The following is a 27419-nucleotide window of genomic DNA, read 5'->3' on the forward strand; positions in this document are numbered from 1 at the left end:
AGGAACACGCAAATAATTCTCATTCACAACGCTTCCAGATGAGCGAACATAGAGTGATGGAAATTAGCGATTCAAATGTGGTTCAAGTGTCCATTTATATTGTTTGATTTTGAAAACATTTGCTAGCATGACTTTACATGCGGCTTGGTAAAACGTGGTCAACAGATTTATCATGTCATGTCCAAAATATGAAGGTTAAAAGATCATATATAGAGGCGTTTCATATCATTTGGACATTGTGAATACTGGGAATATATTTTACTTTTCAACAAAAATGTAACGTGGTCAACAGATTTATCGCAACTCAATCAAAGTACGAAAACAACTTGGGGTTTTGATTTTTTATATCACTTAAACATTGTTTTAAATTGATTTTATTTATCTAAATATTGCACATATGGTACTGTTTCTGTTCAAAGATTTTACTTTTAAAATCAAAATATATGTTTAAAATGCTTTAATCTTGGAGTAAGCCTAATTTATCCAATCTTGCCAGCATTATTTTCACATCTTTAATATAACCCTCAGCAAATGAGCAACTCCTGCGCTTTTCCTCATTCTGAAGTAGATCTCCAAAGTCAACAGACTTATCCCTCAGGGCCCACATCAAAGGCAGGAAAGTGCTTATGAGAAAAAATTCTGACGGGATCAAATGTAATATTAAAATTGTCATTAAAAAATTAATATTCATAACAAAGAACTCACCAAAGTATTTGTGCTGATGCAGGCGCTCCCAAATTCCTGATTGCTTAGGCATTTCACCCTTATAGCCGATTTTTTTTAAAACATCCTCCAAAACAATAAAATAATAGTTGATAAGGTCATCGCAGTGCTTCCAACGATGTTCCGCCTCCATAAGCATATATATCGAATACACCAGATCGATTGTCAGAGGAAAAAGATGACTGATTTGAAAGTCGAGCAGCATACAGTCTTCAAAAAATCCTGGAGTTTTGTACTTGAACATAATATTTCGAAGGTGCAAGTCTCCGTGACAAAGTACCCTATATTGGTCTACTTTTGGGTTGTTGCGAAATTCCTTCCACTCTCTCACAAGTCGCTCCAGAAAATCCCCCTTAATGCTTTCAAAATATGACTTGTACTTTTTGAGTTCCGGCTCCATTTTCAAAAGTTCGACGAAAAAGTGCATACCAGTTTTCATAAAGGGTTCCGTCAGGATATGTGGCATTTCAAGAAGTCCGTATGTGTAGGGCTCTAAAAAATCTGGTTGCTTAAAAGTATAGATAAAAAACAGTTGAAGTCGTATACATTTGTTAAAAATGTCAAGAGCAATGAAAACAAAATTTTGGTTCTTCATGAAGTGTGTGGTTTTGTGTCTTAAAAATATAATGTATGATATTCTGTCTTGGGTTAATTATTTGAATTGTTATACTAAAACCAAATTTTTTTCCGAAAATGGAGGGTAAAAAACCGGCATTGGGACTCTAATTTTTGCATCATTAAATCATGTTTGAATGACAACCAATTGGTAAGTTTATTATGAGTTTACCCATTTTTAGTCATTATTTGCATTGTTATGTCGAAAACATTGACTTTTTGGACGAAAATTGGGTGGAGCATATGTATCATAATTTTGGGAAAAATACAATTAATTTTATGTACTATAATTATTATAGTATTATAATACATAATAATAGTATGTATTATGTGTAAATGTACAATCATCTCTAGTTTGTTTTTTGATATATTTTTATTTCCATTTATATTCTATACCTTCTTATCTTAGACTTACCTCTTCCTGTACTTTTAAGCTGGCTGCATGCCACTTGGCCAGTTTGAAGTAGACGGGGTGTATCTCGTCCAGGGCGGCGTCCCGATCCCTCAGCACAAAATAATCCATCTCCACGAGATCCTCGAAGATCAGCACCTGATGCGGTGCCAGACTGTGATATATGCAGTTCACATAAAGCTTGGTGCTATCACCCGCTTGGCGCAGAATCCTTTCAAATTCAGGCAGCACCTTTGTGTACAGGCCCGTTTCCGTTTCGAAAATAGGCGATCCTCCGATCAACTCCTTCTTGTGACCCTCCGCTTCGGGCATTGTTTTTATGATCAGCGACCTTTCGAAGTCCCCCTTCCGATTGTAGTACTTTACCTTTGCCCGAAACATAATGCTGGCATAGTGATCTCCCTTGGCACTTGCCGGGGAAAAGGTCAAATCGATTACCTTCAGCACGGTTTCCATCTCATCAGATTTTAGGACACCTTCTATGAACTCTGAGTTCAGCCAATCTGGTGGAACCAATTCGTCGTCGTTGAACAGACTTTGGTCGGTATTCCCTGACATTATGTTTAACAACTTCTATTTCGACTTCCAGAAAAGAGCGTACTAAACCAAACTCAATTTCACTGTCAATTGAATTGGCTTTTGGAGAGAATTTCGATTTAGAATGCAATAATGTGTGGGCTTTCAAAAGCTTTTCCCCTGAGACAAAGAAAAGCTTTTTATTGTATTTTGAAATGCTTTAATGTATGCTCTCTCAGTTTGGACATAAGAGAGTAAAGAGAGAAAATATTCTAACAACGATCAATATACAGCAAAATATGCTCCAACACCAAAAATATACATCTAAACTTAAGAAACAAATTAACAGAAGCTACTACACTAAGAGTGTTCATGTTACTCAAGGGAAACTCATTAATTTTTAAAATAATACTATGTACTCCTAAGAAACATATTAATTTTGCAGATAACAGATGCTTCTACATTAAGAGTATACATACATACATACACACTCTTAACAAACATATTCGTTTTTCAGATAACAGAAAAAAACACTTAAAAAACAAAATAATCAAATAAATTTTTAATTTTTTTAAACCATTAAATTTAATGTAGGTTTGATAAAATATCCGGATCTTTCGAAATGGCCAACATAATTTAGCATTCTTCAATAAATTCTTTTAGTTTTTCGCCAGTTTCTTCGCCGCTAAGACTAAGACCCATCGATATATAAGGTATGTCCACATGACAGACCTCAAGAGGTAACACTAATACCATTTTCTATTCCTATAACATTTTTATAGTTCAGAAGGATAGATGTACAATTTTGGAAAAAAAAAGATTTAGGATTCAGATTTTAAACACACAGCAGGCTTTATTAGTCTCTAACATTTAATAAGTAAGTCAAACAATTAAAAGATCATAGCAATTTACTGTCATTTTTTTCTTACATAAAACCTTTTAACCGTGTTTTATAGACCTTCAAAATATCCGGATTTTTCAAATCTGGCCAGCATAACTTTGGTTCCCTCAACAGTTTCTTTTAGTTGATAAACTTTGTTACGAGTTTCTTCGTTGTACATCAGGTCGTCTAGATCCATGGAATAGACTCTTAGACCCACGGCCATTGGGAATATGGTGCTTAGCAACAGGAACTCTAAAAAGACGATGTTTATTAGTAGATCCTTAAACTCCTTCCAGATTTGAGCTTACCGTAATATCTATGGCGTTTTATTTCCGACCAAAATCCAGAAAGAGTGGGCATTTCTCCCTGATAGCCAATTTTCTTAAGCGTTTCCACGACGGTTGAAAAGTAGTAATTAAGCAGGGTCTCCAACTCATCGGATCGCTGTTGTGGCCCCATCAACATGTAAATGGAATACATCAGATCAACGGCCATGGGAACCACAATGCAGCCTTGGAAATCAAGCAGCATGCAATCCTCAAGGCTTCCAGTTTCCTTATTGTGTTTGAACATCATATTTCGGGAGTGGAAATCGCCATGGCAGAGAACGTATAATCCTGGCTGGGGATTGTTTCTATACCCTAGCATAATTTCCCTCATTCTATCTTTAAAGTGAAGTCTGATCTTTTTGAAGTGCGGCTGGTATTTTGTCAGCTCAGGAATGCGGCCCAACAGTTCCAAAAAAGGGACCCATTCCGCCGTTCAAAATGGGACCGTCCACAAAAGCAGGTATATCGTACATGCTGTGCCTAAAGTCCTTCAGGAAATCGGGTCGCTAAGTAATGAAAAGGTTATTAAAATTAAAGTATAAGAATTAAATTCCTATTTACCTCCATTATCATCTTCATGCTATTTGCATGAATTTTGGCCAGCTTGGAGTAGGCACTACAAATTTCCTGCTGCGTGAGCCAACGATTGCGCACCACTAGGTATCCCATCTCCACGAGGTCTTCAAAGATTATAATCTGTCTTGGTCTCAGGCTGTGGTAGATGCATTCCACGTACAGCTTGGACTCGTCACCCACTTCCCGCAGAATCCTCTCACACTCCGGCAGGACCTTGCTATACATTCCAATCTCAGTTTTGAAAATAGGCGAATTTTCAAACAGATCCTTTTTGTTACCCTCTTCCACCGGCATTGTTTTGATGATCAGCGATTTGGAAAAGTTTCCATTCTGGGTGGTGTATTCCACCCAAGCACGAAACATAATGCTAGCATAGTGGTCACCTTTAGGACTTGCGGGGGTAAAAGTCAAATTGGTGACCTTAAGGCTTGGTTCCTTTTCGTAATCACTTAGAACTTCAGTTATAAACTGCTCATCTAGCCACTTTGGCGTATTTAACTCTTCGGCATGAAAACTATCCTCGGCCATGATATCGCACTTATGGTTCTACTTCTACTACTTTCTAAGTTTGATGGTACGTCCCATATAAACTAAATTTATGAAATCTTTTGGTATAAAGCTTTTTTATAAAGCCGTTGGGTTACAAATTATTTCGCTTTGTGAAATTATTAACGGTTGATTTTAGCTCTTAAGACACCTGACAGCAAAATGCTCTCTTGACTTGTTCGTTTTTGTTTTTAGCTTTACAGCTTTTAAAGAAATCTAAAATAAGTATGTAAACAGTTTGCTTACAAATATTTAAAACTTTGCCAATCTTGACTTTTATTTTAATTACAAATTACTGTTGAGTAACGTTGACAAACTATCAAGTTTGGAGTCAACACTTTCAAAGCTTACTGATATATGAAGGGTCAAAAGCTTGAAAGCTGCTCAACGAACGTTACCAAGTCAGTGGAAAGTTAAACTTTGGAAAGAGAACACCTCAGGTACTGAATGGCGGAGTCAAATCGATTACCTTCAGCACGGTTTCCATCTCATCAGATTTTAGGACACCTTCTATGAACTCTGAGTTCAGCCAATCTGGTGGAACCAATTCGTCGTCGTTGAACTGATTTTATTCGGTATTCCCTGACATTATGTTTAACAACTTCTATTTCGACTTCCAGAAAAGAGCGTACTAAACAAAACTCAATTTCACTGTCACTTACATTGGCTTTTGGAGAGAATTTCGATTTAGAATGCAATTTTTCCCCTAAGCAAAGAAAAGCTTTTTATTGTATTTTGAAATACTTTAATGTATGCTCTCTCAGTTTGGACATAAGAAGAGTAACGAGAGAAAAATATAATAACAACGATCATTATACAGCAAATCATGCTCCTACATCAAGAGTATACTCTTAGGAATCATGTTAATTTTTCAGATAACAGATGCTACCACACAAAGAGTATACATGTTACTCAAGGAAAACACATTCATTTTTAAAATAACAATAAGAGTATAGATGAACTCTTAAGAAACATATTAATTTTGCAGATAGCAGATGCTCCTATATTAAGAGTATACATGTACTCTTAACAAACGTACTCATTTTCCAGATAACAGAAAACAACGCTTATAAACAAAAAAACATTAAAATAATTCTGTAATTCATTAATTAAACCATTAAATTTAATACAGCTTTAACAACAAGTCATGTATTCTTTAACATTTCCAGCAGTACCAAATATTCCGTTTATACTATTTGACTTTTTAATTTGCCTAGTAATACCATTAATGGGTTACAGATCTTCAAAATATCCGGATTTTTCAAATCTAGCCATCATTACTTTGGTTTCCTCAACAGTTTCTTTTAGTTGATAAACTTTGTTACGAGTTTCTTCGTTGTACATCAGGTCCTCTAGATCCATGGAATAGACTCTTAGACCCACGGCCATTGGGAATATGGTGCTTAGCAACAGGAACTCTAAAAAGACAATGTTTGTTAGTAGATCCTTAAACTCCTTCCAGATTTGAGCTTACCGTAATATCTATGGCGTTTCATTTCCGACCAAAATGCAGAAAGAGTGGGCATTTCTCCCTGATAACCAATCTTCTTGAGCGTTTCTACGACGGTTGAGAAGTAGTAATTCAGCAGAGTCTCCAACTCATCGGATCGCTGTTGTGGCCCCATCAACATGTAAATGGAATACATCAGATCAACGGCCATGGGAACCACAATGCAGCCTTGAAAATCAAGCAGCATGCAATCCTCAAGGCTTCCAGTTTCCTTATTGTGTTTGAACATCATATTTCGGGAGTGGAAATCGCCATGGCAGAGAACGTATAATCCTGGCTGGGGATTGTTTCTATACCCTAGCATAATTTCCCTCATTCTATCTTTAAAGTGAAGTCTGATCTTTTCGAAGTGCGGCTGGTATTTTGTCAGCTCAGGAATGCGGCCCAACAGTTCCAAAAAGGGACCCATTCCGCCGTTCAAAATGGGACCGTCCACAAAAGCAGGTATATCGTACATGCTGTGCCTAAAGTCCTTCAGGAAATCGGGTCGCTAAGTAATGAAAAGGTTATAAAATTAATGAATTAAATTAATTAGAATTAAATTCCTATTTACCTCCATTATCATCTTCATGCTATTTGCATGGATTTTGGCCAGCTTGGAGTAGGCACTACAAATTTCCTCCTGCGTGAGCCAACGATTGCGCACCACTAGGTATCCCATCTCCACGAGGTCTTCAAAGATTATAATCTGTCTTGGTCTCAGACTGTGGTAGATGCAGTCCACGTACAGCTTGGACTCGTCACCCACTTCCCGCAGAATCCTCTCACACTCCGGCAGGACCTTGCTATACATTCCAATCTCAGTTTCGAATATAGGCGAATTTTCAAACATATCCTTTTTGTTACCCTCTTCCACCGGCATTGTTTTGATGATCAGCGATCTGGAAAAGTTTCCATTCTGGGTGGTATATTCCACCCTTGCATGAAACATAATGCTGGCATAGTGGTCACCTTTAGGACTTTCGAGGCTAAAAACCAAATTGGTGACCTTAAGGCTTGGTTCCTTTTCGTAATCACTTAGAACTTCAGTTATAAACTGCTCATTTAGCCACTCTGGCGTATTCAACTTTTCGTCATGGAAACTATCCTCGGCCATGATGTCGCACTTATGGTTCTTCTACTTAGACTACTTTCTAAGTTTGAAGGTACGTCCTATATAAACTAAATTTATGAAAGCTTTTTGTATAATGATTTTTGTATAAAGCTTTTGGTCAACAATTATTTCGCTTCGTGAAATTACTATCGGTTGATTTTAGCTTAAGACACCTGACAGCAAAATGCTTTCTTGGTTTGTTCGTTTTTGTTTTTAGCTTTACAGATTTTAAAGAAATCTAAAATAGGTATGGGTATAGTAGCTTACACATATTTAAAGCTTACAAATATTTAAAGCTTTGCCGATCTTGACTTTTATTTTAAATACAAGTTACTTTTGGGTCACGCTGACAAACTATCAAGTTGGGAGTCAACACTTTAAAAGCTTACTGATATCTGTAGGGTCAAAAGCTTGAAAACCGCTCAACAAACGTTACCAAATCTGTTGAAAGTAAAACTTTGGAAAGATAACACCTCAGGATCCGAATGGTGGAGTCAAAAGAATCTATAGTTAATCCAAACGAGCATTTGGAAATTCCCAAGTGAATCAACGCCGAATATTTTCATCAGGTTTTGCAGAAAGATGAGCCGGAACACGATTACATTAAGAGTATACATGTACTCTTAACAAACATATTCATTCAATGAAGCTTTGACAACAAGTCATATATTCTTTAACATTATCAACAGTAACACATATTCCGCATATATTATCTGTTTTTTTATTTGCCTAGTAATACCATTATTGGATTAAAGATCTTCAAAATAACCGGATCGTTCGAAACGGTCCAACATTATTTTGCATTCTTCATTAAATTCTTTTAGCTTTTCGCCAGTTTCTTCGCTGTTAAGATTAAGACCCGTCGACACAGGTAAGAGCGTGCTCAAGAATAGGAATTCTGAAATTAATATAATTATTTTTAAATCTAATAACTGGTTACCGTACTCCCTGAGGCGTTTCATTTCCGACCAGAGAGCCAAGGGAGTAGGCAATTTTCCCAGATAGTCAATCTTCCTAAGAGGTTCCAGAAGGACGGAAAAGTAACAGTTCAACGAGATCTCAAAATTGTCTGTGCGCTGTTTTTGCCCCATCATCATATAGGAATAAATAAGGTCCAGGGCTAGAGGAGCAACATAACATCCCTGGAAATCAACAAGCATGTAATCCCCAAAGCAACCAGTTTCCTTATTGTGCTTAAACATCATGTTTCGGGTGTGGAAGTCCCCATGGCAGAGACCGTAATATCCTGGCTGGGGATTGTTCTCATACTCTTGCATTATATTTCGCAATCGGCTTATAAAATGAAGTCCAATCTATGCGACCTAAAAATTCCGCAAATGGAACCATTCCGCTGCTCATATGAGGTATGTCCACAAGACACCCATCAAGAGGTAACAATAATTCCAATTTTTTATTCCTAAGTAATTTTTATAGTTTAGAGGGATAGATGTAAATTTTAAGAAAAAAAAGACTTAGGATTCAGATTTTAAACACACAGCAGACTTTCTTAGTCTCTAACATTTGTAAGTCAAACAATTAAAAGATCATATCAATGTACTGCCATTTTTTTCTTACATAAAACCTTTTAACCGTGTTTTATAGGTCTTCAAAATATCCAGATTTTTCAAATCTGGCCAGCATTGCTTTGGTTCCCTCAACAGTTTCTTTTAGTTGATAAACTTTGTTACGAGTTTCTTCGTTGTACATCAGGTCGTCTAGATCCATGGAATAGACTCTTAAACCCACGGCCATTGGGAATATGGTGCTTAGCAACAGGAACTCTAAAAAGACAATGTTTGTTAGTAGATCCTTAAACTCCTTCCAGATTTGAGCTTACCGTAATATCTATAACGTTTCATTTCCGACCAAAATGCAGAAAGAGTGGGCATTTCTCCCTGATAACCAATCTTCTTGAGCGTTTCTACGACGGTTGAGAAGTAGTAATTCAGCAGAGTCTCCAACTCATCGGATCGCTGTTGTGGCCCCATCAACATGTAAATGGAATACATAAGATCAACGGCCATGGGAACCACAATGCAGCCTTGGAAATCAAGCAGCATGCAATCCTCAAGGCTTCCAGTTTCCTTATTGTGTTTGAACATCATATTTCGGGAGTGGAAATCGCCATGGCAGAGAACGTATAATCCTGGCTGGGGATTGTTTCTATACCCTAGCATAATTTCCCTCATTCTATCTTTAAAGTGAAGTCTGATCTTTTCGAAGTGCGGCTGGTATTTTGTCAGCTCAGGAATGCGGCCCAACAGTTCCAAAAAGGGACCCATTCCGCCGTTCAAAATGGGACCGTCCACAAAAGCAGGTATATCGTACATGCTGTGCCTAAAGTCCTTCAGGAAATCGGGTCGCTAAGTAATGAAAAGGTTATTAAAATTAAAGTATAAGAATTAAATTCCTATTTACCTCCATTATCATCTTCATGCTATTTGCATGGATTTTGGCCAGCTTGGAGTAGGCACTACAAATTTCCTCCTGCGTGAGCCAACGATTGCGCACCACTAGGTATCCCATCTCCACGAGGTCTTCAAAGATTATAATCTGTCTTGGTCTCAGACTGTGGTAGATGCAGTCCACGTACAGCTTGGACTCGTCACCCACTTCCCGCAGAATCCTCTCACACTCCGGCAGGACCTTGCTATACATTCCAATCTCAGTTTCGAATATAGGCGAATTTTCAAACAGATCCTTTTTGTTACCCTCTTCCACCGGCATTGTTTTGATGATCAGCGATTTGGAAAAGTTTCCATTCTGGGTGGTGTATTCCACCCAAGCACGAAACATAATGCTAGCATAGTGGTCACCTTTAGGACTTGCGGGGGTAAAAGTCAAATTGGTGACCTTAAGGCTTGGTTCCTTTTCGTAATCACTTAAAACTTCAGTTATAAACTGCTCATTTAGCCACTCTGGCGTATTTAACTCTTCGGCGTGGAAACTACCCTCGGCCATGATGTTGCTCTTATGGTTCTACTTCTTAGACTACTTTCTAACTTTGATGGTACGTCCCAAATAAACTAGATTTATGAAAGCTTTGTATAAAGCTTTTGTGTAAAAAAACATTTCGCTTGGTGAAATTATTATCGGTTGATTTTGGCTCTTAAGTAACCTGACAACAAAATGCTCTCTTGACTTATTCGTTTTTGTTTTTAGCTTTAAAGCTTTTAAAGCCTTTTAAATAGGTATGTATATAGTTTGTTTACAATTGTTTAAAGCTTTGCCGATCTTGACTCTTATTTCAATTACAAGTTACTGTTGGGTCACGCTGACAAAATAATCAAGCTGGGAGTCAACAATTTAAAAGCTTATTGATATTTGAAGGGTCAAGCTTGAAAAGCGCTAAACGAACGTTACTAACTCGGTTGAAAGTTAAACTTTGGAAATAGAACACCTCGGGTATAGAATGACGGAGTCAAAAGAATCTATAGTTAATCCAATTGAGCATTTGGAAATTCCCAAGTGGATCAACGCCGAATATTTCCATCAGGTTTTGCAGAAAGATGAGCCGGAATACGAAAAAATTGTAAACTTTAAACCAGTGGCAGCCATTCCGCCGGGCGAAAACTTCACATCCGTAATGTTGCGAATTCATATGGATCTTCAAATAAAAGGTAAAAATAAATATATTTAGTACTCAATAAATAAAAAAAAATAAATCGTTTAAAATAAAAAAAAACCTATATCGATATATAGTAAATCAATAAAAAAAGCGATAAAATAGTTTTTGAGTAAGAGGAGAAAGTGTTACGCTCCTTTTAAAATATTATTTTTTTTTAATATTTTATTTTTTTTGTTAAATCTCTCTTATAGAAGACTATCAACAGTAACAAAAAACAATTAGTGAGTTCATTTTTTAATTTCTTTATCCACAGAGGGCAGCTGCAAACACAAAACCTATATATTCAAGACAATGTTGGCGGAGAAACGTGGTGGCAAGGAGATCCGTGAGGGCGGCATCTTTGACAAGGAGCTTATGATGTACCAGACTTACCTGCCCGGCTACGAGGAGCTCTACAGATCCGCCGGAGCAGAGGTTCAGCTGGCTCCCAAGTGCCTGCATACGGATCAGCATGAGAACGGAATCCATTTAGTGTTCGAAGATCTGGGTGTGAAGAAGTTCAAGAACGTGGATCGCATCCAGGACCTAGACCTTTTGCACATGAAGAGATCCCTTCGAAAACTGGCAGAGTTTCATGCCGCTGCAGCTGTATATGCCGAACAAAATGGACCATACCCCTCGGAATTCGAGGAGGGATTCTTTCGTCGAGATTATCTAAAGCTACATGAAAAGGACTTCTTAGTCAAGGCGAGATCCTATCACAAATCCATGGCTGGTTGGGGATTTGAGAATCCAGAAAAATACATTAAAAGTTTTGTTAGTTATTTTCTACCTTTTGTTTGCATTTTCTAATATTTTGTTTCCTCATCCCACCGTTGAACAGTGTTCAAAAATGTGTGAAAGGAATCTGGAAATGGATCCTTCGGCCTTCAACACACTCACGCATGGTGACTTTTGGTCCAGTAATCTGATGTGCAATTATCTAGCCAACGGCGAAATCGATGAGGTCATCTTGGTTGACTTCCAGCTGTGCAAATGGGGCAGTCCTGCCCAGGATTTGCTATTTTTCATCACCCTGTCGGCGGCCAGAGATATCAAGCTCAAGGAGTTCGATAATTTCGTTAGGATCTATTGGGAACGTTTAGTGGAATGCCTAAAGCTGCTCAAGTACCAGAAACCTGTGCCCAAGTTGCGTGATTTGCAGACATCCTTGTACCACGATACAAATACTATCTACGGTAAGTTCTTAAATCAGAAACCTATTAAGTGCTAAGCCAATTTAACTTTTTTTAATATCCTCTAGCTTTTATTGCCATTTTCAACCATTTGCCTGTGATTCAATTTCCATCCGACAAGGAATCCAATTTGTATTCCCTAATGCGTGACGACGAGGAGGGCGACAAATTTCGGCTGCGCATCTTCACAAATCCCAGTTTTTGTGACCTTATGAATGAAATCTATCCATTTTTCTACAATCGGGGCATCTTTAATTTTAGTGACTACGAATAGGAGGAGAATTTTATAATACATACATGGGTTCTAAGTAAACTTATTGTTGTTCTATCTACGATGTTAGATTTATGAACTAACGTTTAACTTCTGATATCTTTAATAAGATCATTCCATCATGATGACTAGCTAGATTATAATTACTGTCTGCAATAAACTAAGACTAACAATGATGGGTTATTAAACAAAAAAAATTAAATCAATTTTGAGTATAAAAACGTGTTATCTTTTTATCTACGTTCTAACTCCTGACGTCTTAAATAAGTTCAAACCATCACGATGACTAGACACAAATAAAAAAAACCATCAGCACCGTGTCACGCGAAAAGTAATTGCCGTCACAAATTATTTGGGAGTATTTTCTATCTATGCTGTAGAAACAAACGAATTAGCAAATCTATAATTAAATAATTTATGGTGAAATACTTGGGCAAACCCTTTGATTATAAACGCTGGTTGGTATAAAAATAGTCTATATATAGTTGACAGTGTATCGCAAACAAACACTGAGTAATCAGTAATAAGCGCAGGGGCTATCAACTCAATTTAAAGGTAATGAAAAAAAGGTTATGCCCCTTGTCAATACCCTCAAAAATTAAAAAAAAACTTTTTGCATCATATTCAGATAACGGACAAACTATACTAAATGGCTTTAAGATATAGGCAAAACAATAAGTGTCAAATAGCTTACCTCCTTATAGAGAAACCCCTTTAAACATTTTGATTAGTAGAAATTTAGGTGTGCGACGTAAAGTGCTCTAACTAACAAGCTGTTATAAATTATGCAAGTTCACTAAAAAATATAAAATTATAAAAATGAAAATAATTGTCAAGCTTCGGTTGTTGAGATTGAGTTGATAGTTTTGATAATCAAAAAGACAAACGTATAACACTTGTAGGTCTTACGTCACCAAATGAAACTCATTGTCGATAAGGCAGCCCAGAAAAACACAAATAAAGCTCTGCTAAAAAAACTAGCAGAATTTAGTTCCAAACTATCAACCTGCGGAAGAGGTTGTGTTAGCCAAATTCAAACGATAGCAGAAAAATGACTGACAACGACGAAATCGTGAACCCCAATGAGAATCTTATTATTCCCGATTGGATCAACGAGAAATACTTTACGGGTGTGCTGGAAAAGGATGAACCAGATCATGCCAAAGTATTAAAATTTACAACAGTTGCTGCCATTAAGCCGGGCGAGAACTTCACCTCGACCATGCTGAGGTCTTATATAAAATTGGAAATGAAAGGTGAGTTTGTGATTATCAAATCAATTTCTCTATATTATAAACATTTCAACAATGATTGCGAGGAGCGGCAGTACTTGCCAATGAATGGATCAAATAAACGGATAAAAATGTCAAATGTCTTATCGATAAAACAAGCACTATTACTTGTAAATTTAAATTTAATAAATTTAATTGTTGCATAATTTCGAAGTATGACCATAACCTACTATAAATTTATAGTGCAAGAGCACAAATTAAAATAAGTCCTTTGCTAGTGTGCTAAATTAAAATTTACTAATGGTTTTCCCATAATGATACGATCTTTCCAAATTTTTGCCACAAAAATGGTTTAATAATTATAATTACATTTTTATTATTCTTTCGATCAAATAGTGCTTAACTTTTTTTAACTTAACCAATTGACATTTTTTGATTTGTATCATCCAGTTTACTTGTCTTTTGGTCACAGCAAAACAAAATTAAATAAAGGACATTAATCTGGCAGTACTTTTTTAACCTAGTTTTTTAATATTTAAAGACAAATAGTTTTCTAACACTTATTTAATATTTGTACTTCTTAGTAATATATAAATAAATTAATTACAAAAAAATTTCCGGTAATAGTTTAATTTTATTGTATTTTAAAGACCGATTTGAGCACTTCCTGAAAAGGTTTGATTCCTAAATAAGGATTTAACTGGCTTAAAAAGTATTACAGAGTTTAATAAATAACTTCTGATCGTTTTTCAGTTGGTTTGCTATGCTACTGGTGTTAACCCCTTAGCCAATCAAATATAATGTCTAACATATTTCAGATGGAAGTGTCAAGACCAAGACTTATATCTTCAAAACGATGCTGCCCGAAGAGCGCGGAGGCAACGACATCACCGAGTTCGGGTTGTTTCCCAAGGAGGCCAAGATGTACGACACGTACCTCCCAGCGTTCGAGGACCTCTACAAGAAGGCCGGATGGGACATTCAATTGGCGCCCAAATGTCTGCTCACTGAGGAGCGTGAAGGGAATATCCACTTCATCTTCGAGGATCTGTGTGTGAAGCGATTCGGGAACATTGATCGCACAAAAGGACTGGACATGGAGCATATGACTGCATTTCTGCATAAGTTGGCCGAGTACCATGCAGCCAGTGCGGTTTATGAGGAACTGCAAGGTCCCTATCCCAGTGAATTCCACGAGGGATTTGTCAAGCGAGATTTGAAAAAATTCCACGTTGATGGTTTCAAACAAAAAGAGAAAGCCTACAAGAAGGCAATGCTTTCGTGGGGCATGAAAGAAGCAGAGAAATACGTGAAGGAATTTGTAAGCTAATACTATTTTGAAAAGAAATTTTTAGCATTAAAAAATAATATTTATTTGCTTAGCCCACTGCCGATCAGTATTGGGCCCAATGCTTAAGCACCTTGGACTTGGATCCCACTGAATTCCATGTACTCAACCATGGCGACTTTTGGTCCAGCAACATGATGACCAGCTATCTGCCGAACGGAAGTCTCGACCAGCTCATCCTCATCGACTTTCAGTTAGTCAAATGGGGCAGTCCTGCCATGGATCTGCTCTTTTTCCTCACACTCTCGCCCGAACACGATTTGCGTATCAAGGAGTTCGACCACTTTGTAAGGATCTACTGGGAACGTCTGATCGAGTGCCTCAAGGTGTTGAAACTGAAACAGCCTTTGCCCAAACTACGCGATCTGCAAAACTCTATAAACAAGAAGCAAAATTCGTTTTACGGTGAGTTATGGTTTTTGAGTGCAAGCATTATTTAGATTTCACTAAAAACTAATATTTTTCTTGCAGCTGTCTTTAGCATTACAAATCACCTGCCCATAATTCTCTTTCCCACCGATAAAGACAGCAATCTGCACAATATAACTGCTGAAACAAAAGAGGGCGAAAATCTTAGGCTGCGTCTGGTTTCTAATCCCGCCTTTGGAAATGTTATGAAGGATCTATATCCATTTTTATATAACAGAGGTATTTTAAACTTTGAAGATTATGTCGTGTAATATTCGTTATTCTCTTAACTGGCAATAAAGTTTAGACAAGTATTATTATCTTGATGAAGTGTGTTGCTTATCAGTTTGGCACTGACAAGAATCAAGTTGATGGTTTTTAGTGATAAGAATGGTCATTTTTAATAACCCAAGGTATGTTTTAAGAGAGGCTCATTTTATTAGTTTTAATTATGTTTATGTTTAGGTACCAACAGTATAAGAGAGAACTTCTAGAAATTTTCCTCCTCACTACGGAATAATACCATTTTTTTGGCATAAAGCAAATTTTTAAAGCTAATAAATTAAAAAAAAAAACTTTTTTTAAATCTTTAAATCCTTAACTTAAAAAAAAAAATTACGCGCCATCCATAAATTGCAATAATCGATAGAAGTCAATCGATCAATGGCCTCATCTCTAATGAAAAAGCTCGCAAATTTTATCATGATCATAAAATACAACTTAAGCAAGTGTAATAGAATCATAGACCAATTTAAAGCGACCCATTCGGCTTAGCCATCTCCAAATAATTGTTGAGTTTGAAGGCCAGGGTATTTCACACAAATAATTAGGTTGGAGACTTGTAAGTTTGTATCCCTCAAAATTCCATAAAAAAAAATTGTTAAATTGTTAAAAAATTGTTTAAAAAATGGCTATGATGTTTGGTGAAAATTATCTTATCTTAAATGATAAACTCAACATGCAAATTTATCTTATCTTACATGATAATTAGCTTAGCTGACATGACAAACTCATCATAATATTATTTGAATTTGAAGACAGTTGAAATCATGTCGCGCTCTGAGAAGATTGACAATCCCAACGAGAGTCTTGTTATACCAAAATGGTTGAACGAATCAAAGTTTAAGTCTTTGCTGGCAAAGGATGAGCCCGAATATACCAAGATTCTTCAGTTAACTACAGTGGCCGCCGTGCCGCCTGGTGGTAATTTTACATCAATAATGATTCGTGTGTACTTGGAATTAGAAATGAACAGTGGGTACTGAAATAGACATAAGTAGCAACAATTGTCCAAGCCAAGTATTTACAGGTGGAACTTCGAAAAGGAAAACATATGTGGTCAAAACCACTTTGGACATAGAAAAGGGCGGCAGGGCGGTGAATAAGATGCGTTACTTCCAAAAGGAGCAGCAAATGTACTCCACTTATTTGCCCGAGTTCGAGAAAATCTATTGCGAGGCTGGTAGACCTTTAAAGCTGGTGCCCAAATGCCTGGAAATCGGAGAGATGCAGGGAAATCTATATTTCATATTTGAGGATCTTTCAGCGCAGAACTATGAGTGTGCAGATCGAAACAAGGGAGTCAATATGGAGCATTTGCGTCTGTCGCTTCGAAAATTGGCTGAACTCCATGCAGCGAGTGTAATTTATAAAGATCGAAATGGACCGTATCCCATTGATTTCGAGCATGGATTCGCCAAAATAGACAATATCGAGCACAGCGTTAAAAGCTTCGAAACAAAGTCTCCGGAATACAAGGCAGCCATGCAAACTTGGGGCATGGATGAGTGTTATCTCAGGAATTATGTATGAATTTCATAGACTATTTATAGACATCTAACAATTTGTATTACAGCCCACTCCAGAGCAGTACCGAAAAATCTGCCTGGAATCCCTTGAAGTGGACTCAAAGGACTTCAATGTCCTCACTCATGGCGATTTTTCGGCTAGCAATATTCTGTACAAATACGATGAAAAGGGCAACGTAAGTGAGGCCCTTCTACTGGACTTCCAGCTCGGCAAATGGGGTAGCCCGGCCCAGGATCTGCTGATGATGATAATTATTTCAGCGGAGAAGGACTTGCGCTATAAGGAGTTTGATAATTTTATCAGAATCTACTGGGAATATCTTATTGACTGCTTGACCCTGCTAAGGTACGAAAAACCGTTTCCACAACTGAGAGAGCTGCAATCTGCCATTTATAAGAAAAACAACACACTCTATGGTAGGTATAATATATAACTTTTATCTTTAACTGACCTTTATTTCTTCTTAGCTGTTTTTGCCGTAATGAATCACTTGCCCGGTCATTTGCTACCCAGTTCCAAAGAAAGTAATTTGCATAACCTACAATCCCAAGAAGAAGTGGGCAGGAAGTATCGAGTTCGATCCTACACCAACCCTACCTTTGTAGAAATCATTAGAGAGTTGTATCCCTTCTGCTGCAACCGCGGACTCTTCAATTTCGAAGACTTTGAGTGACTGCAAGTTCATTCATCTTGCGATGCTGTTTGCATGCGACTCGATTAAATAAATTGTGTGCGAATATTGATTCTGGTTTTTTCAAGTTTTGCATGGCGAGTATCAACGCTGCACCACAATTGAAACCGGAAGACCTTGAAACAGTTTTCCAGCTAGTCTTTCAGAATGTGCGTCTTTAAATTGGGGAAAGACTTGATCTGATATTTTTATTACACGCTAACTTCGAATACATCTTCGGACCGCTTACATATATTTATGCACATTATACTTTAAGATAATACAAAAATTTAGTGTCTGCTTATCATGTACTCAACTTATCTACATCAACAAACTGATAAAAGGTACAAAGAAACAAAAAAGTAAAATAACCTTCAGTTCATAAAACACAAAGGAATATTTTTGTGGCAAGACAAAAAATGGTGATGAAGATCTAAAAATTAGAGATTCATAGAAAGCTTGTAGACCTCCCAAAAAAATTGTTATCTAAATTAATATTTTGTTACATTACCCTAATTTCATTGTAATAAATACTAAAGCTGCTAGCTTATCTTCACTGACCTATTTATGTACTATAAATACCAGGCTTTGCAAATAATGATAATTCATGAGTTTTTGAATCAAAAAATTAATCGCATAAAATCGCCACAGGAAAAAAAGGAAAAATGCTAAATATAGTGATCCTCTTTGCAAACCTTTCAATTTCCTTCAAGAATTATTTTCGTTGCCTAAAAATATTCTTTATTTTAAAATGACTATAATTTTTTAATAATTTTTTGTAAGCTGACAATAATTACAATGTATATGTGCTGTTTTATACCGTCCGGTATAAAGTCGTTGAGAGTATTTGAGATTTGAGAGTATTTCACTTGACAGGCGTAAGAGCTTTTCGACCTGTCTGGTTATCAGGTTATTATTCCCATCACAACACCGCTGATAAGCAAACCCGGCGCCCACTACATTGCTTGACCACTCCGGGTGATACTGCATTCGCGGGCAAAGCTCCACAATTATCACCCACCTGTCCAAAGGGAGAGTCTTTTGGCAGACGATGCTCAGTGTCCGAGTTGTCGAGTTGACGAACCAGTTAGACGGGCGATTGGCATTGCTTTCGGGGCGTTTAAAAGTGCGCACCTCACCCACCTCGACTGCGTGCAGTAATTTAAAAATAACATCGCGGGGCCCAAAACAAGCGAAAACATTCTCGATAAGGAAAGGCGAGGCGAAACAGTTGCGCCGCACACTTCGGACCGGGAACAACGCACAGCCGTAGTGAGCTCATTCCGGCGGAATCCCTCCCACAACGACACAACAAAATGCCCGATAACAGCAACAAGTTCTGCGCCTCCAACGATGTCCGCATTCCGGACTGGATCAACGAGGCCTACTTTAAGAGGCTGCTCAAACGGGAATTTCGCGAATTTCGGCGCATTCTGAACCTCTCGATTATTCCAGCCATTCCGCCCGGAGAGACCTACACCTCACTTCTGATGCGCATTGTCATCGACATCGAGATGAAAGGTAAGAGAAAGGGGATGGGCATCTACTGAATTGAATAGTAAACTGGTTTCAGGGGTACAGATACCTTAAAACCTTTAAAATTTACGTGCCTATTACCCATACGCACTTAAATTTGTTGTCAAAATACTAGATTCATTTGAGAGCTGTCAATTTTAAAACAGAAAACATACTTTGACCATGTTTTATGTACACAAAATGGAATTAAGACGTTTTGTACCCTGATTATTAATAACAACAATTACCTTTCGACAGATGGATTCTCACAGCAAAAGTCGTACATAGTAAAGACCATGCTGGACGATGCCCGGGGAAATGGTGGCTTTGTGAACACCCTCAATATATTTCCCAAGGAGAAGATGATGTACGATACGATCATACCGCAGTTGGAACTTCTCTACGAGCAGGCTGGATTGAGTGTGAAATTCGCACCCAAGTGCCACTGGTCGGAGGAAATTAATGGACGGATATGCATGGTACAGGAGGATCTGCAAACGAAGAAATATAGGAACATCAGCCGCCTCAAAGGCTTTGACATGGCCCAAATGCAACGGGTGCTAGAGAAGTTGGCCGAATTCCATGCTGCGAGTGCCGTTTGGCGTCAGCGGAATGGAGACTTTTCGGAGGAGTTTCAACGAATATACCTGCCCGCCAACTACAATCGATCCAAATCGTATCAGGCAAGGATACAGAGCTATAAGACAGCCATGGCCAGTTGGGGACTGCAAGATCACGAGCACTACGTGAATCGCATCGTAAGTATCACAGTTTAAAATTAAACAAGTTTTTAAAATCACTTTAAAAATTCAATTAAAAGTATGCAATGATATATATATTTTTGCTAATGAGAAGTCCATCGGTTTCATTCATAAAGTCGACTATATTTTTTAAATGCATACTTTTAGCCGCCCTAATAGTGTTTTCAAGCTCCAGTTTGTAAACATAATTTTATCCACTCTATCCAAAGCCTACGGCCGATCAATTTGTGCAAGCCTATGCCCGCTGCTACAGCACTAGCCCGCATGAGTTCAAAGTTCTTAATCACGGCGACTTCTGGTCCAGTAACATAATGCTGAACTACACTCAATCTGGAGATATCAACCAAGTGCGTTTTGTGGATTTCCAGCTGTGCAAATGGGGCAGTCCAGCCCAGGATTTATGGAACTTTATTATTTGTTCCGCCAGACATAGCATAAGGATCCAGAATTTTGACTTTTTTGTGAGAATTTATCATACACATCTGGTGCACTGTTTGAAAATTCTGAAGTATAATGAGAGAATGCCAATGCTTAGAGAACTCCATATGAGTATGATCAAATATGGCTTTTGGGGTGAGTTAGGATCACTGTTTCAAAGAAAATTCCTCTTAATCTAAACTATTTGCTTTAGGTTACTTTACGACCTTCACTCATTTGGTGTTTATTCTGCTGCCCGTGGACACGGAGGCCAGTTTAGTTAAACTTACGCAGCCGGGAGAGGAAGGCGATCAATTCCGATCCAAGGTCTACACAAATCCCCTGTACGTACGAGCAGCCCTCAGTATATTCCCCTTCCTATACAGGCGTGGTATTCTAGACTTTTAAAACTTTTCTACCTATCTATATTAGGACTGTTATATCCTGAAGAATTGAAACGATTTAAAATCAGATGTTTTGAACAATAATTAATAATAATTCCGCAATGTTAATGGCATTTTAGAAACTTTTAGACCAATTTTGACTAAGTTACAATAAAATATATGTTCGATCTTTTATATATAAACACACTCATTTTATTAGTTTTAATTATGTTTATGTTTAGGTACCAACAGTATAAGAGAGAACTTCTAGAAATTTTCCTCCTCACTACGGAATAATACCATTTTTTTGGCATAAAGCAAATTTTTAAAGCTAATAAATTAAAAAAAAAAACTTTTTTTAAATCTTTAAATCCTTAACTTAAAAAAAAAATTACGCGCCATCCATAAATTGCAATAATCGATAGAAGTCAATCGATCAATGGCCTCATCTCTAATGAAAAAGCTCGCAAATTTTATCATGATCATAAAATACAACTTAAGCAAGTGTAATAGAATCATAGACCAATTTAAAGCGACCCATTCGGCTTAGCCATCTCCAAATAATTGTTGAGTTTGAAGGCCAGGGTATTTCACACAAATAATTAGGTTGGAGACTTGTAAGTTTGTATCCCTCAAAATTCCATAAAAAAAAATTGTTAAATTGTTAAAAAATTGTTTAAAAAATGGCTATGATGTTTGGTGAAAATTATCTTATCTTAAATGATAAACTCAACATGCAAATTTATCTTATCTTACATGATAATTAGCTTAGCTGACATGACAAACTCATCATAATATTATTTGAATTTGAAGACAGTTGAAATCATGTCGCGCTCTGAGAAGATTGACAATCCCAACGAGAGTCTTGTTATACCAAAATGGTTGAACGAATCAAAGTTTAAGTCTTTGCTGGCAAAGGATGAGCCCGACCTATCTATATTAGGACTGTTATATCCTGAAGAATTGAAACGATTTAAAATCAAATGTTTTGAACAATAATTAATAATAATTCCGCAATGTTAATGGCATTTTAGAAACTTTTAGACCAATTTTGACTAAGTTACAATAAAATATATGTTCGATCTTTTATATATAAACACACTCTTAAAATACAAAGCCAGTATTTTCGTTTTCTCAAGTCATCCTAGACTTATCTTTTGTTTAGCTGCGACAAATTGTTTTTAAGAAAATAAGCCAAATAAGTTTGTTTGGTTATAATTTCTTATCATTTCTTTACACCCTAACCAAAAAGAAACCTACTTTATCAATTCATCAGAAATATTTTTGAAAATTCTATCACTGTCTTATCATACATTACTGTTACTTATCATACGTTTTAAGCAATATAGCTAGTATAGAAAAATCGAAAAAAACATACGGAGTTGATTAGTACTATAAAATAAAAAAGAAAGATTTAGATTAAACTGCTGACTTATTTAAAAAACTTACGGCTGATCGTCTTTGACTGTTCAATTTACTTTTGTTAATATTTAGATCAAATATACCAAGTGATTGTCAAGTCATGGAAGCTGATCACAACAGGTGCCTCGGATCAGATCACGTTTTATTTATCACCTATTACAGTAAAGTATCTATAAAAATACAACAAAGATATCTTTTTAAAAAGTTGAGTAAAGTGTATTTTTACTTTTCAAAAAACTTACAAAAGAAAAACTATACCTTTTCCTTTAATTAAGTTTTCGTCATGCATTTTCTCTTTTAATATTTTACTGTGAATGAAAATATTAAGAAACCACACCCACACATACTTTTCTTATCAGCCAACAACACCTACAAAATTCGTTCCACAATTATCCACAAACTGGATTCAACGCTATATGGCTTGGCACTTGGCCCACATATACATTAGGGTGGTCCAAATTTATAGATTAATCTTTAATTTAAGTTTATATTATATCATTACAATTCGTTGGATTGTATACTTAGTTTATCATTCAAACGTACTGTTGCCTTTGATCGAAAAATTAATTCAAATTTACATTAGGTGTGGTATGAGTAATTTTTATAAAAACTTAACGACTTAAAACAAAATTTATAACATTTTATTAAATTTATTTTTCACCAAAATCAACCACACCAAACGGTGAGACTATATTTTTTTGGACCACCCTAATATACATATAATATACATATATGTGTACACAAATCAGCTGATAAGCCAGCATAAAGCTGACAACAGAGAGAGCTTTATGAAAGCTCCATCTTTCTCCCAGCCGTCACATGTTTCCATTCGCCACATTCTTAATTCGATAGCCCCCAACGTAAGTTGGTTTTTCTCATTCCACTTGGTCAGCTGACTTGAAAAAAATACAAATAAAATGGGAACCGGCAGCAAGAACTACCAGGCACCGGAATGGCTGACCGCAGAGTTCCTGCAAGATGTCCTTAAGGAGCACTTCAAGGAGGAGCAGCTGGTGGTCAGTGAGTTGTTGGTGAAGAGCGCCCAAGTGGGTGACCAGGCGGCTGGATTCGCCAGCGAAATGCACCGCGCCAGCTTCAACCTTCAAAGGGGTTCCCAAGCGAAAAGCAAGTTCTCGGTGATTGTGAAGGATCATCCGAAGGGACAAACTGGGGCAGTGGCCCAGAGGAGTAAGCTCTTCCATCGCGAAATCCTGGCCTACAAAGAGGTGCTGCCACGAGTCCAGGCTTTACTCAAATCAATTGGAGATGAAACGAAAATTGCCCCCACTTGTTACTACACCACGGAATCGCCGGAGCCCTTTCTCATCCTGGAGGACATGCAGTTGTCCGGATTTGAGAACTTCGAGCGGGGTCGACTCTTGAACCTGGACTACGTACTGCCCACCATTGAGAAGGTAGCCAAGCTACATGCCTGCAGTGCCATCATCGCCCAGGAGAGTCCCGAGGTGCTGGAGTTCTTCGACGAGGCGCCCATCTCCCGGAATCCCGACCGCCGTGACTTTCTCACCTTCTTCCCCGTGAACATCCGCTGTGTGGCTGAGGAGGTGGCCCACTGGAAGGGCTACGAGGAGATCACCGAGAAGATGTTCCTGCTGGCCGAGAACGTGCTCCAACGAGCTCTTACCATGTTCGAGTCCACTGGCAAGGAATTCCGCGTCTTCAACCTCACCGATCTGTGGATCAACAATCTGCTGTTCCACATCAACAACGAGACCAAGGAGCCGGATGATGTGGTCACCGTAAGTCCTTGATATTGTACGTGTTTTCATAGATACTGTATGGTATATTTTGGTTTACAGTTGGACTACCAGTTGGCCTATGTGGGCTCCCCCACCATCGATCTTAACTACTTCCTCTACGGCTCTTTAAACGAGAATGTTCGCAAGGTCCACTTCAAGTATATCGTTCTGAAATACCAGCGGATGCTACAGCAGACCCTGGAGAAACTTAACTACAAAGGACACATTCCCACACTCAAAGAGCTCCACATTGAAATGATCAACACCAGTCTAATGGGTGAGTCACCTTAATGTAATTATTATTATTTAACACTTGTAGAGGTTATTATAATTTATGTGTTTATACGAATATTCACCGAGATACTGAAATCGAATAATATTTTTATACAAAGATTTTATTATTATTAGGATCGGGCAATTATATTTATATAGCTGCCATAGGAACCAGTATATTAGCATACAAATCTAAAAATAGTCGTTTCTTAGAATATATTATTTTTGTAATAGCTTGAAAACTATATAAGATTTCTTGTTACTTTTAACGTTTTCGTTTTTTTTAAGGTGTGATTGGCGCTACTTGTTTGACCCCACTGATTTTCCGGGAAGGAGCTGGTTTTGAGAACCTGGAAGATCTAAACTCTCGCACTGAGAGTGGCGATCGATTCCGCCGGGAAAATGTGGAAAATCCCAAGTACCGAGCTTTCCTACAGCGTACAATCAAAGAGTTCGAGCTCTCCGGATTCTTGGATATTTAGTTGACCATAACGAAGAGAGAAGCTGACAGGGAACACTTTAACATTCAAACAAAAGTATTCGGGCTTCCATATAGAGTAAGCCTTAAATAGTTCCAGACACAAAGATCCATGAGTATTTTCTATATGCAAATAAATTAATAAATATTGTTTTAACAGTCAATTAAAAGCTCGTCAATTTTATTTTAGCATTTTGGGTACAATTACTCTCAATTATGAAGCTCATTTTAAAAAACATCAATTAATCCTCTGACAAATTCCTATCTGTTATTGCGATAACCTAACTTTAACAACCTTTAAGAAGGTTTTTGATTTCTTCAACAAATAAATCTAAGAAGTACGCTCTCTTTCAGTGTATAGTGATCTCCCTGAGCACTCGCGGGTGTGATTTTCAGCTCTGTTACTGTCAACTCGGGAACCTTTTCGTAGGCTCTCAAAATGTAGCCAAGAAACTGGGCATTCAGCCATGAAGGAGCCTCCAATTCATCGGCATTGAATTGATAAGTATCTGCGTTGTCGGTCATCTTTTTTCGCTACCAAGCGCTATACAACTAGTCGTAGTCACCGTGCTTTTTAAAGGTTCGTTCATGAAGCTTTTGAAAGCGGCATAAAGCTTTTGAGCACAAACTTTTTAATTTTATGTGAAATACAAGTATTATCAATGCACTGAAAGTTGTGCCAACTATGTCATTAATCACTTATCATTTGAAAATTTAATCTGATAAATATTCCAAACCTTAGAGGGAAATCGATATTAATTTAGTGAATGGAATTTAAATTTCCATAGTAAATAGGCAATTAATATACTTACAACAATAATTATAGGTGTTGACTATTTGCTTGGCAAGCATGCCTTTATCTATTTAACTAACAGCTTGAGAATTGCTTAATGTTATTAATACAAACCAATAAGTTCTGGCCAATGTGCATAGGTATACTTTAATACATCTAAGAGAAAAGTTTTTTATAATTATGTATAAGTGTGTCAGGTTTAGTAGAACATTTTAAGGACTAGCAAAACAATCAATTATTTACAGTACTCATACATAACTTTAAAACCGTGTTGTTTTTTTTTTAAATCCTTTTTTTATTTTAATTTGGTCAAAAACGTTTTTACTTTTTCATAGTAAGTACCAAAGAAGTCACTTGAAATAAGTCATTATGCAAGTTAAAGGTGAGATCGTCACGACTGTTTTTGCTTATTCTATTATAGCGAAAACAAGACTTTAACATACAAAATTTAAAGGTCTTTAAAATATCCAGTTTCTTCGAATTTGGGGAGAAGCTTCTTGATATCTTCAACGTATAAATCTAAGAAGTAGGCTTTCTTTCTGGTTTCCGGGTCTTGAATAATGTCGATCATTTTCAGCTGATTTGCTTTAATGGCCAGCATCATTGGTAAAAAGGTGCTCATAAGAAAGAAGTCTGTATCAAAATAAAACATGTAGTTAGTAATTGAAAACTAGCACATAAAAAAGGCCCTTACCATAGTACTTGTGTCGGTGAATTTGCTTCCACAGGCCACTTTGGGTGGGCATCTCGGCCTTGTATCCCACTTTCTTCAAAGTGTCCTTCAAAACGGAGAAGTAGTGGTTAATAGGATCTTTTCCAAGATCCCATCGCTGTTCCGGTTCCATTAACATATAGATGGAATATGTAAGATCGACTGTAGAGGGACACAGATTGCAGATTTGAAAATCCACGAACATGACGTCCTTGTCGCCTTTAAACATCATGTTGCGGAGATGAAAATCACCATGAGACATAACATAGTAGCCGTCAGATTGAAAGTTCTTTCGGTACTCCTGCATCACGTCGCTCATACGCTGCAGGTAATCAATCTTTATTTTCTCAAAATGCGGCTTGTACTTGGTGAGTTCGGGTATCTTTTCTAGCATGTTCATAAAGTTTTCCATTCCAGTAGTAACCATAGGATCGGTCATTAGGGTGGGCATCTCGATCAAGCCATACCGGAACTCTTTCAGGAAATCGGGTTGCTCATTCATAACCTTCATGCTGACTGCATGCCATTTCGCTAGTTTGGCAAAGACTTTTTTTAACTCCTCTAGCGTAACCGGGCGATTTCGGATGACGGAGTATCCTTGCGGTACAAGATCCTCGAATATCATCACCTGTCGCGGTTCCAAACTGTGATAAATGCAGGGCACATATAACTTAGTATTATCTCCTGCCTCTCGCAGAATCCTTTCGAATTCCGGAAGAGCTTTGGTGTAGGCTCCGATTTCGGTGGAAAACAAATGCGATTCGGCCAGCATTTCCTTCTTGTGACCTTCCTGCTCGGGCATTGTCTTGATGATAAGCGGTTTGGAGAACTCTCCCTTCGATGTGGTATATTTGGCAGTGGTTCGGAACATAACGCTGGCATAGTGATCTCCCTGGGCACTTGCGGGTGTGATTTTCAGATCGGTTACTGTCAGTTCGGGAGCCTTTTCGTAGGTTCTCAGAACTTCGCCAATAAACTGTGCATTCAGCCATGCCGGAGCCTCCAATTCGTCGTCATTGAATTGTTCCTTGTCTGCGTTGTCTGTCATCTTTTTTTCGCGGCCCGCACAATACGACTAACCGGAATACTATACGATCTGGCTATACTATACCTAAATGGGTATCTCCTCATTTTAAAGGTTTGCTAAGTGAGCTTTTGAAA

At 37.5% G+C, this 27419-nt stretch overlaps 9 protein-coding genes and 1 pseudogene across 11 annotated transcripts; 5 read left to right on the forward strand and 5 right to left on the reverse strand.

Annotated features, from left to right (window-relative positions):
* Positions 1-358: 358 nt before the first annotated feature.
* Positions 359-5202, reverse strand: LOC108143886. Of its 2 annotated transcripts, XM_041709063.1 has the most exons (4): positions 5070-5202; positions 1754-2188; positions 706-1231; positions 359-639 (listed from the first exon to the last, which is right to left on the reverse strand). In XM_041709063.1, exons 1-4 carry the CDS (start codon positions 5085-5087, stop codon positions 458-460), a joined length of 1161 nt encoding a protein of 386 aa, XP_041564997.1. In that variant the 5' UTR covers positions 5088-5202; the 3' UTR covers positions 359-457. The 2 variants fall into 2 exon arrangements, with proteins under 2 accessions (XP_041564997.1, XP_017123949.1); XM_017268460.2 differs by lacking the exon at positions 5070-5202 and having other exon boundaries at positions 1754-2376.
* Positions 1240-12342, forward strand: LOC108143891. 2 transcript variants are annotated; one of them, XM_041709062.1, is made up of 5 exons: positions 1240-1489; positions 10700-10823; positions 11085-11587; positions 11655-12009; positions 12075-12342. In XM_041709062.1, the coding sequence occupies exons 2-5, from the start codon at positions 10790-10792 to the stop codon at positions 12278-12280; spliced, it is 1098 nt and encodes a 365-aa protein (XP_041564996.1). In that variant the 5' UTR covers positions 1240-1489; positions 10700-10789; the 3' UTR covers positions 12281-12342. The 2 variants fall into 2 exon arrangements, with proteins under 2 accessions (XP_041564996.1, XP_017123953.1); XM_017268464.2 differs by lacking the exon at positions 1240-1489 and having other exon boundaries at positions 10584-10823.
* Positions 3094-5034, reverse strand: LOC121467541 (annotated as a pseudogene).
* On the reverse strand, positions 5750-10428 carry LOC108143888. The gene is made up of 6 exons (XM_017268462.2): positions 9622-10428; positions 9041-9566; positions 8803-8984; positions 6664-7215; positions 6075-6600; positions 5750-6018 (listed from the first exon to the last, which is right to left on the reverse strand). The coding sequence occupies exons 1-6, from the start codon at positions 10162-10164 to the stop codon at positions 5834-5836; spliced, it is 2514 nt and encodes an 837-aa protein (XP_017123951.2). The 5' UTR covers positions 10165-10428; the 3' UTR covers positions 5750-5833.
* LOC108143890 lies at positions 8015-8791 on the reverse strand. The gene is made up of 2 exons (XM_017268463.2): positions 8149-8791; positions 8015-8101 (listed from the first exon to the last, which is right to left on the reverse strand). The coding sequence occupies exons 1-2, from the start codon at positions 8478-8480 to the stop codon at positions 8056-8058; spliced, it is 378 nt and encodes a 125-aa protein (XP_017123952.1). The 5' UTR covers positions 8481-8791; the 3' UTR covers positions 8015-8055.
* A 915-nt stretch (positions 12343-13257) lies between the features above and the next one.
* LOC108143882 lies at positions 13258-15574 on the forward strand. Its single transcript, XM_017268454.2, has 4 exons — positions 13258-13533; positions 14328-14830; positions 14893-15262; positions 15329-15574. The coding sequence occupies exons 1-4, from the start codon at positions 13329-13331 to the stop codon at positions 15535-15537; spliced, it is 1287 nt and encodes a 428-aa protein (XP_017123943.1). The 5' UTR covers positions 13258-13328; the 3' UTR covers positions 15538-15574.
* Positions 15575-15709: 135 nt separating this feature from the next.
* Positions 15710-17817, forward strand: LOC108143884. The gene is made up of 4 exons (XM_017268458.2): positions 15710-16519; positions 16575-17071; positions 17121-17490; positions 17542-17817. The coding sequence occupies exons 1-4, from the start codon at positions 16315-16317 to the stop codon at positions 17745-17747; spliced, it is 1278 nt and encodes a 425-aa protein (XP_017123947.1). The 5' UTR covers positions 15710-16314; the 3' UTR covers positions 17748-17817.
* Positions 17818-18697: 880 nt separating this feature from the next.
* On the forward strand, positions 18698-21921 carry LOC108143885. Its single transcript, XM_017268459.2, has 4 exons — positions 18698-19265; positions 19518-20017; positions 20230-20593; positions 20652-21921. Exons 1-4 carry the CDS (start codon positions 19061-19063, stop codon positions 20843-20845), a joined length of 1263 nt encoding a protein of 420 aa, XP_017123948.1. The 5' UTR covers positions 18698-19060; the 3' UTR covers positions 20846-21921.
* Positions 21922-23071: 1150 nt separating this feature from the next.
* On the forward strand, positions 23072-24917 carry LOC108143887. Its single transcript, XM_017268461.2, has 3 exons — positions 23072-24002; positions 24063-24279; positions 24564-24917. The coding sequence occupies exons 1-3, from the start codon at positions 23160-23162 to the stop codon at positions 24755-24757; spliced, it is 1254 nt and encodes a 417-aa protein (XP_017123950.1). The 5' UTR covers positions 23072-23159; the 3' UTR covers positions 24758-24917.
* Positions 24918-25768: 851 nt separating this feature from the next.
* LOC108143759 lies at positions 25769-27345 on the reverse strand. The gene is made up of 2 exons (XM_017268289.2): positions 26241-27345; positions 25769-26179 (listed from the first exon to the last, which is right to left on the reverse strand). Exons 1-2 carry the CDS (start codon positions 27304-27306, stop codon positions 25995-25997), a joined length of 1251 nt encoding a protein of 416 aa, XP_017123778.1. The 5' UTR covers positions 27307-27345; the 3' UTR covers positions 25769-25994.
* Positions 27346-27419: the final 74 nt, after the last annotated feature.

The sequence above is a fragment of the Drosophila elegans genome, unplaced genomic scaffold (assembly GCF_018152505.1).
Source record: "Drosophila elegans isolate 14027-0461.03 unplaced genomic scaffold, ASM1815250v1 contig_468, whole genome shotgun sequence".
Classification (NCBI taxonomy): Eukaryota; Metazoa; Arthropoda; class Insecta; order Diptera; family Drosophilidae; genus Drosophila; species Drosophila elegans.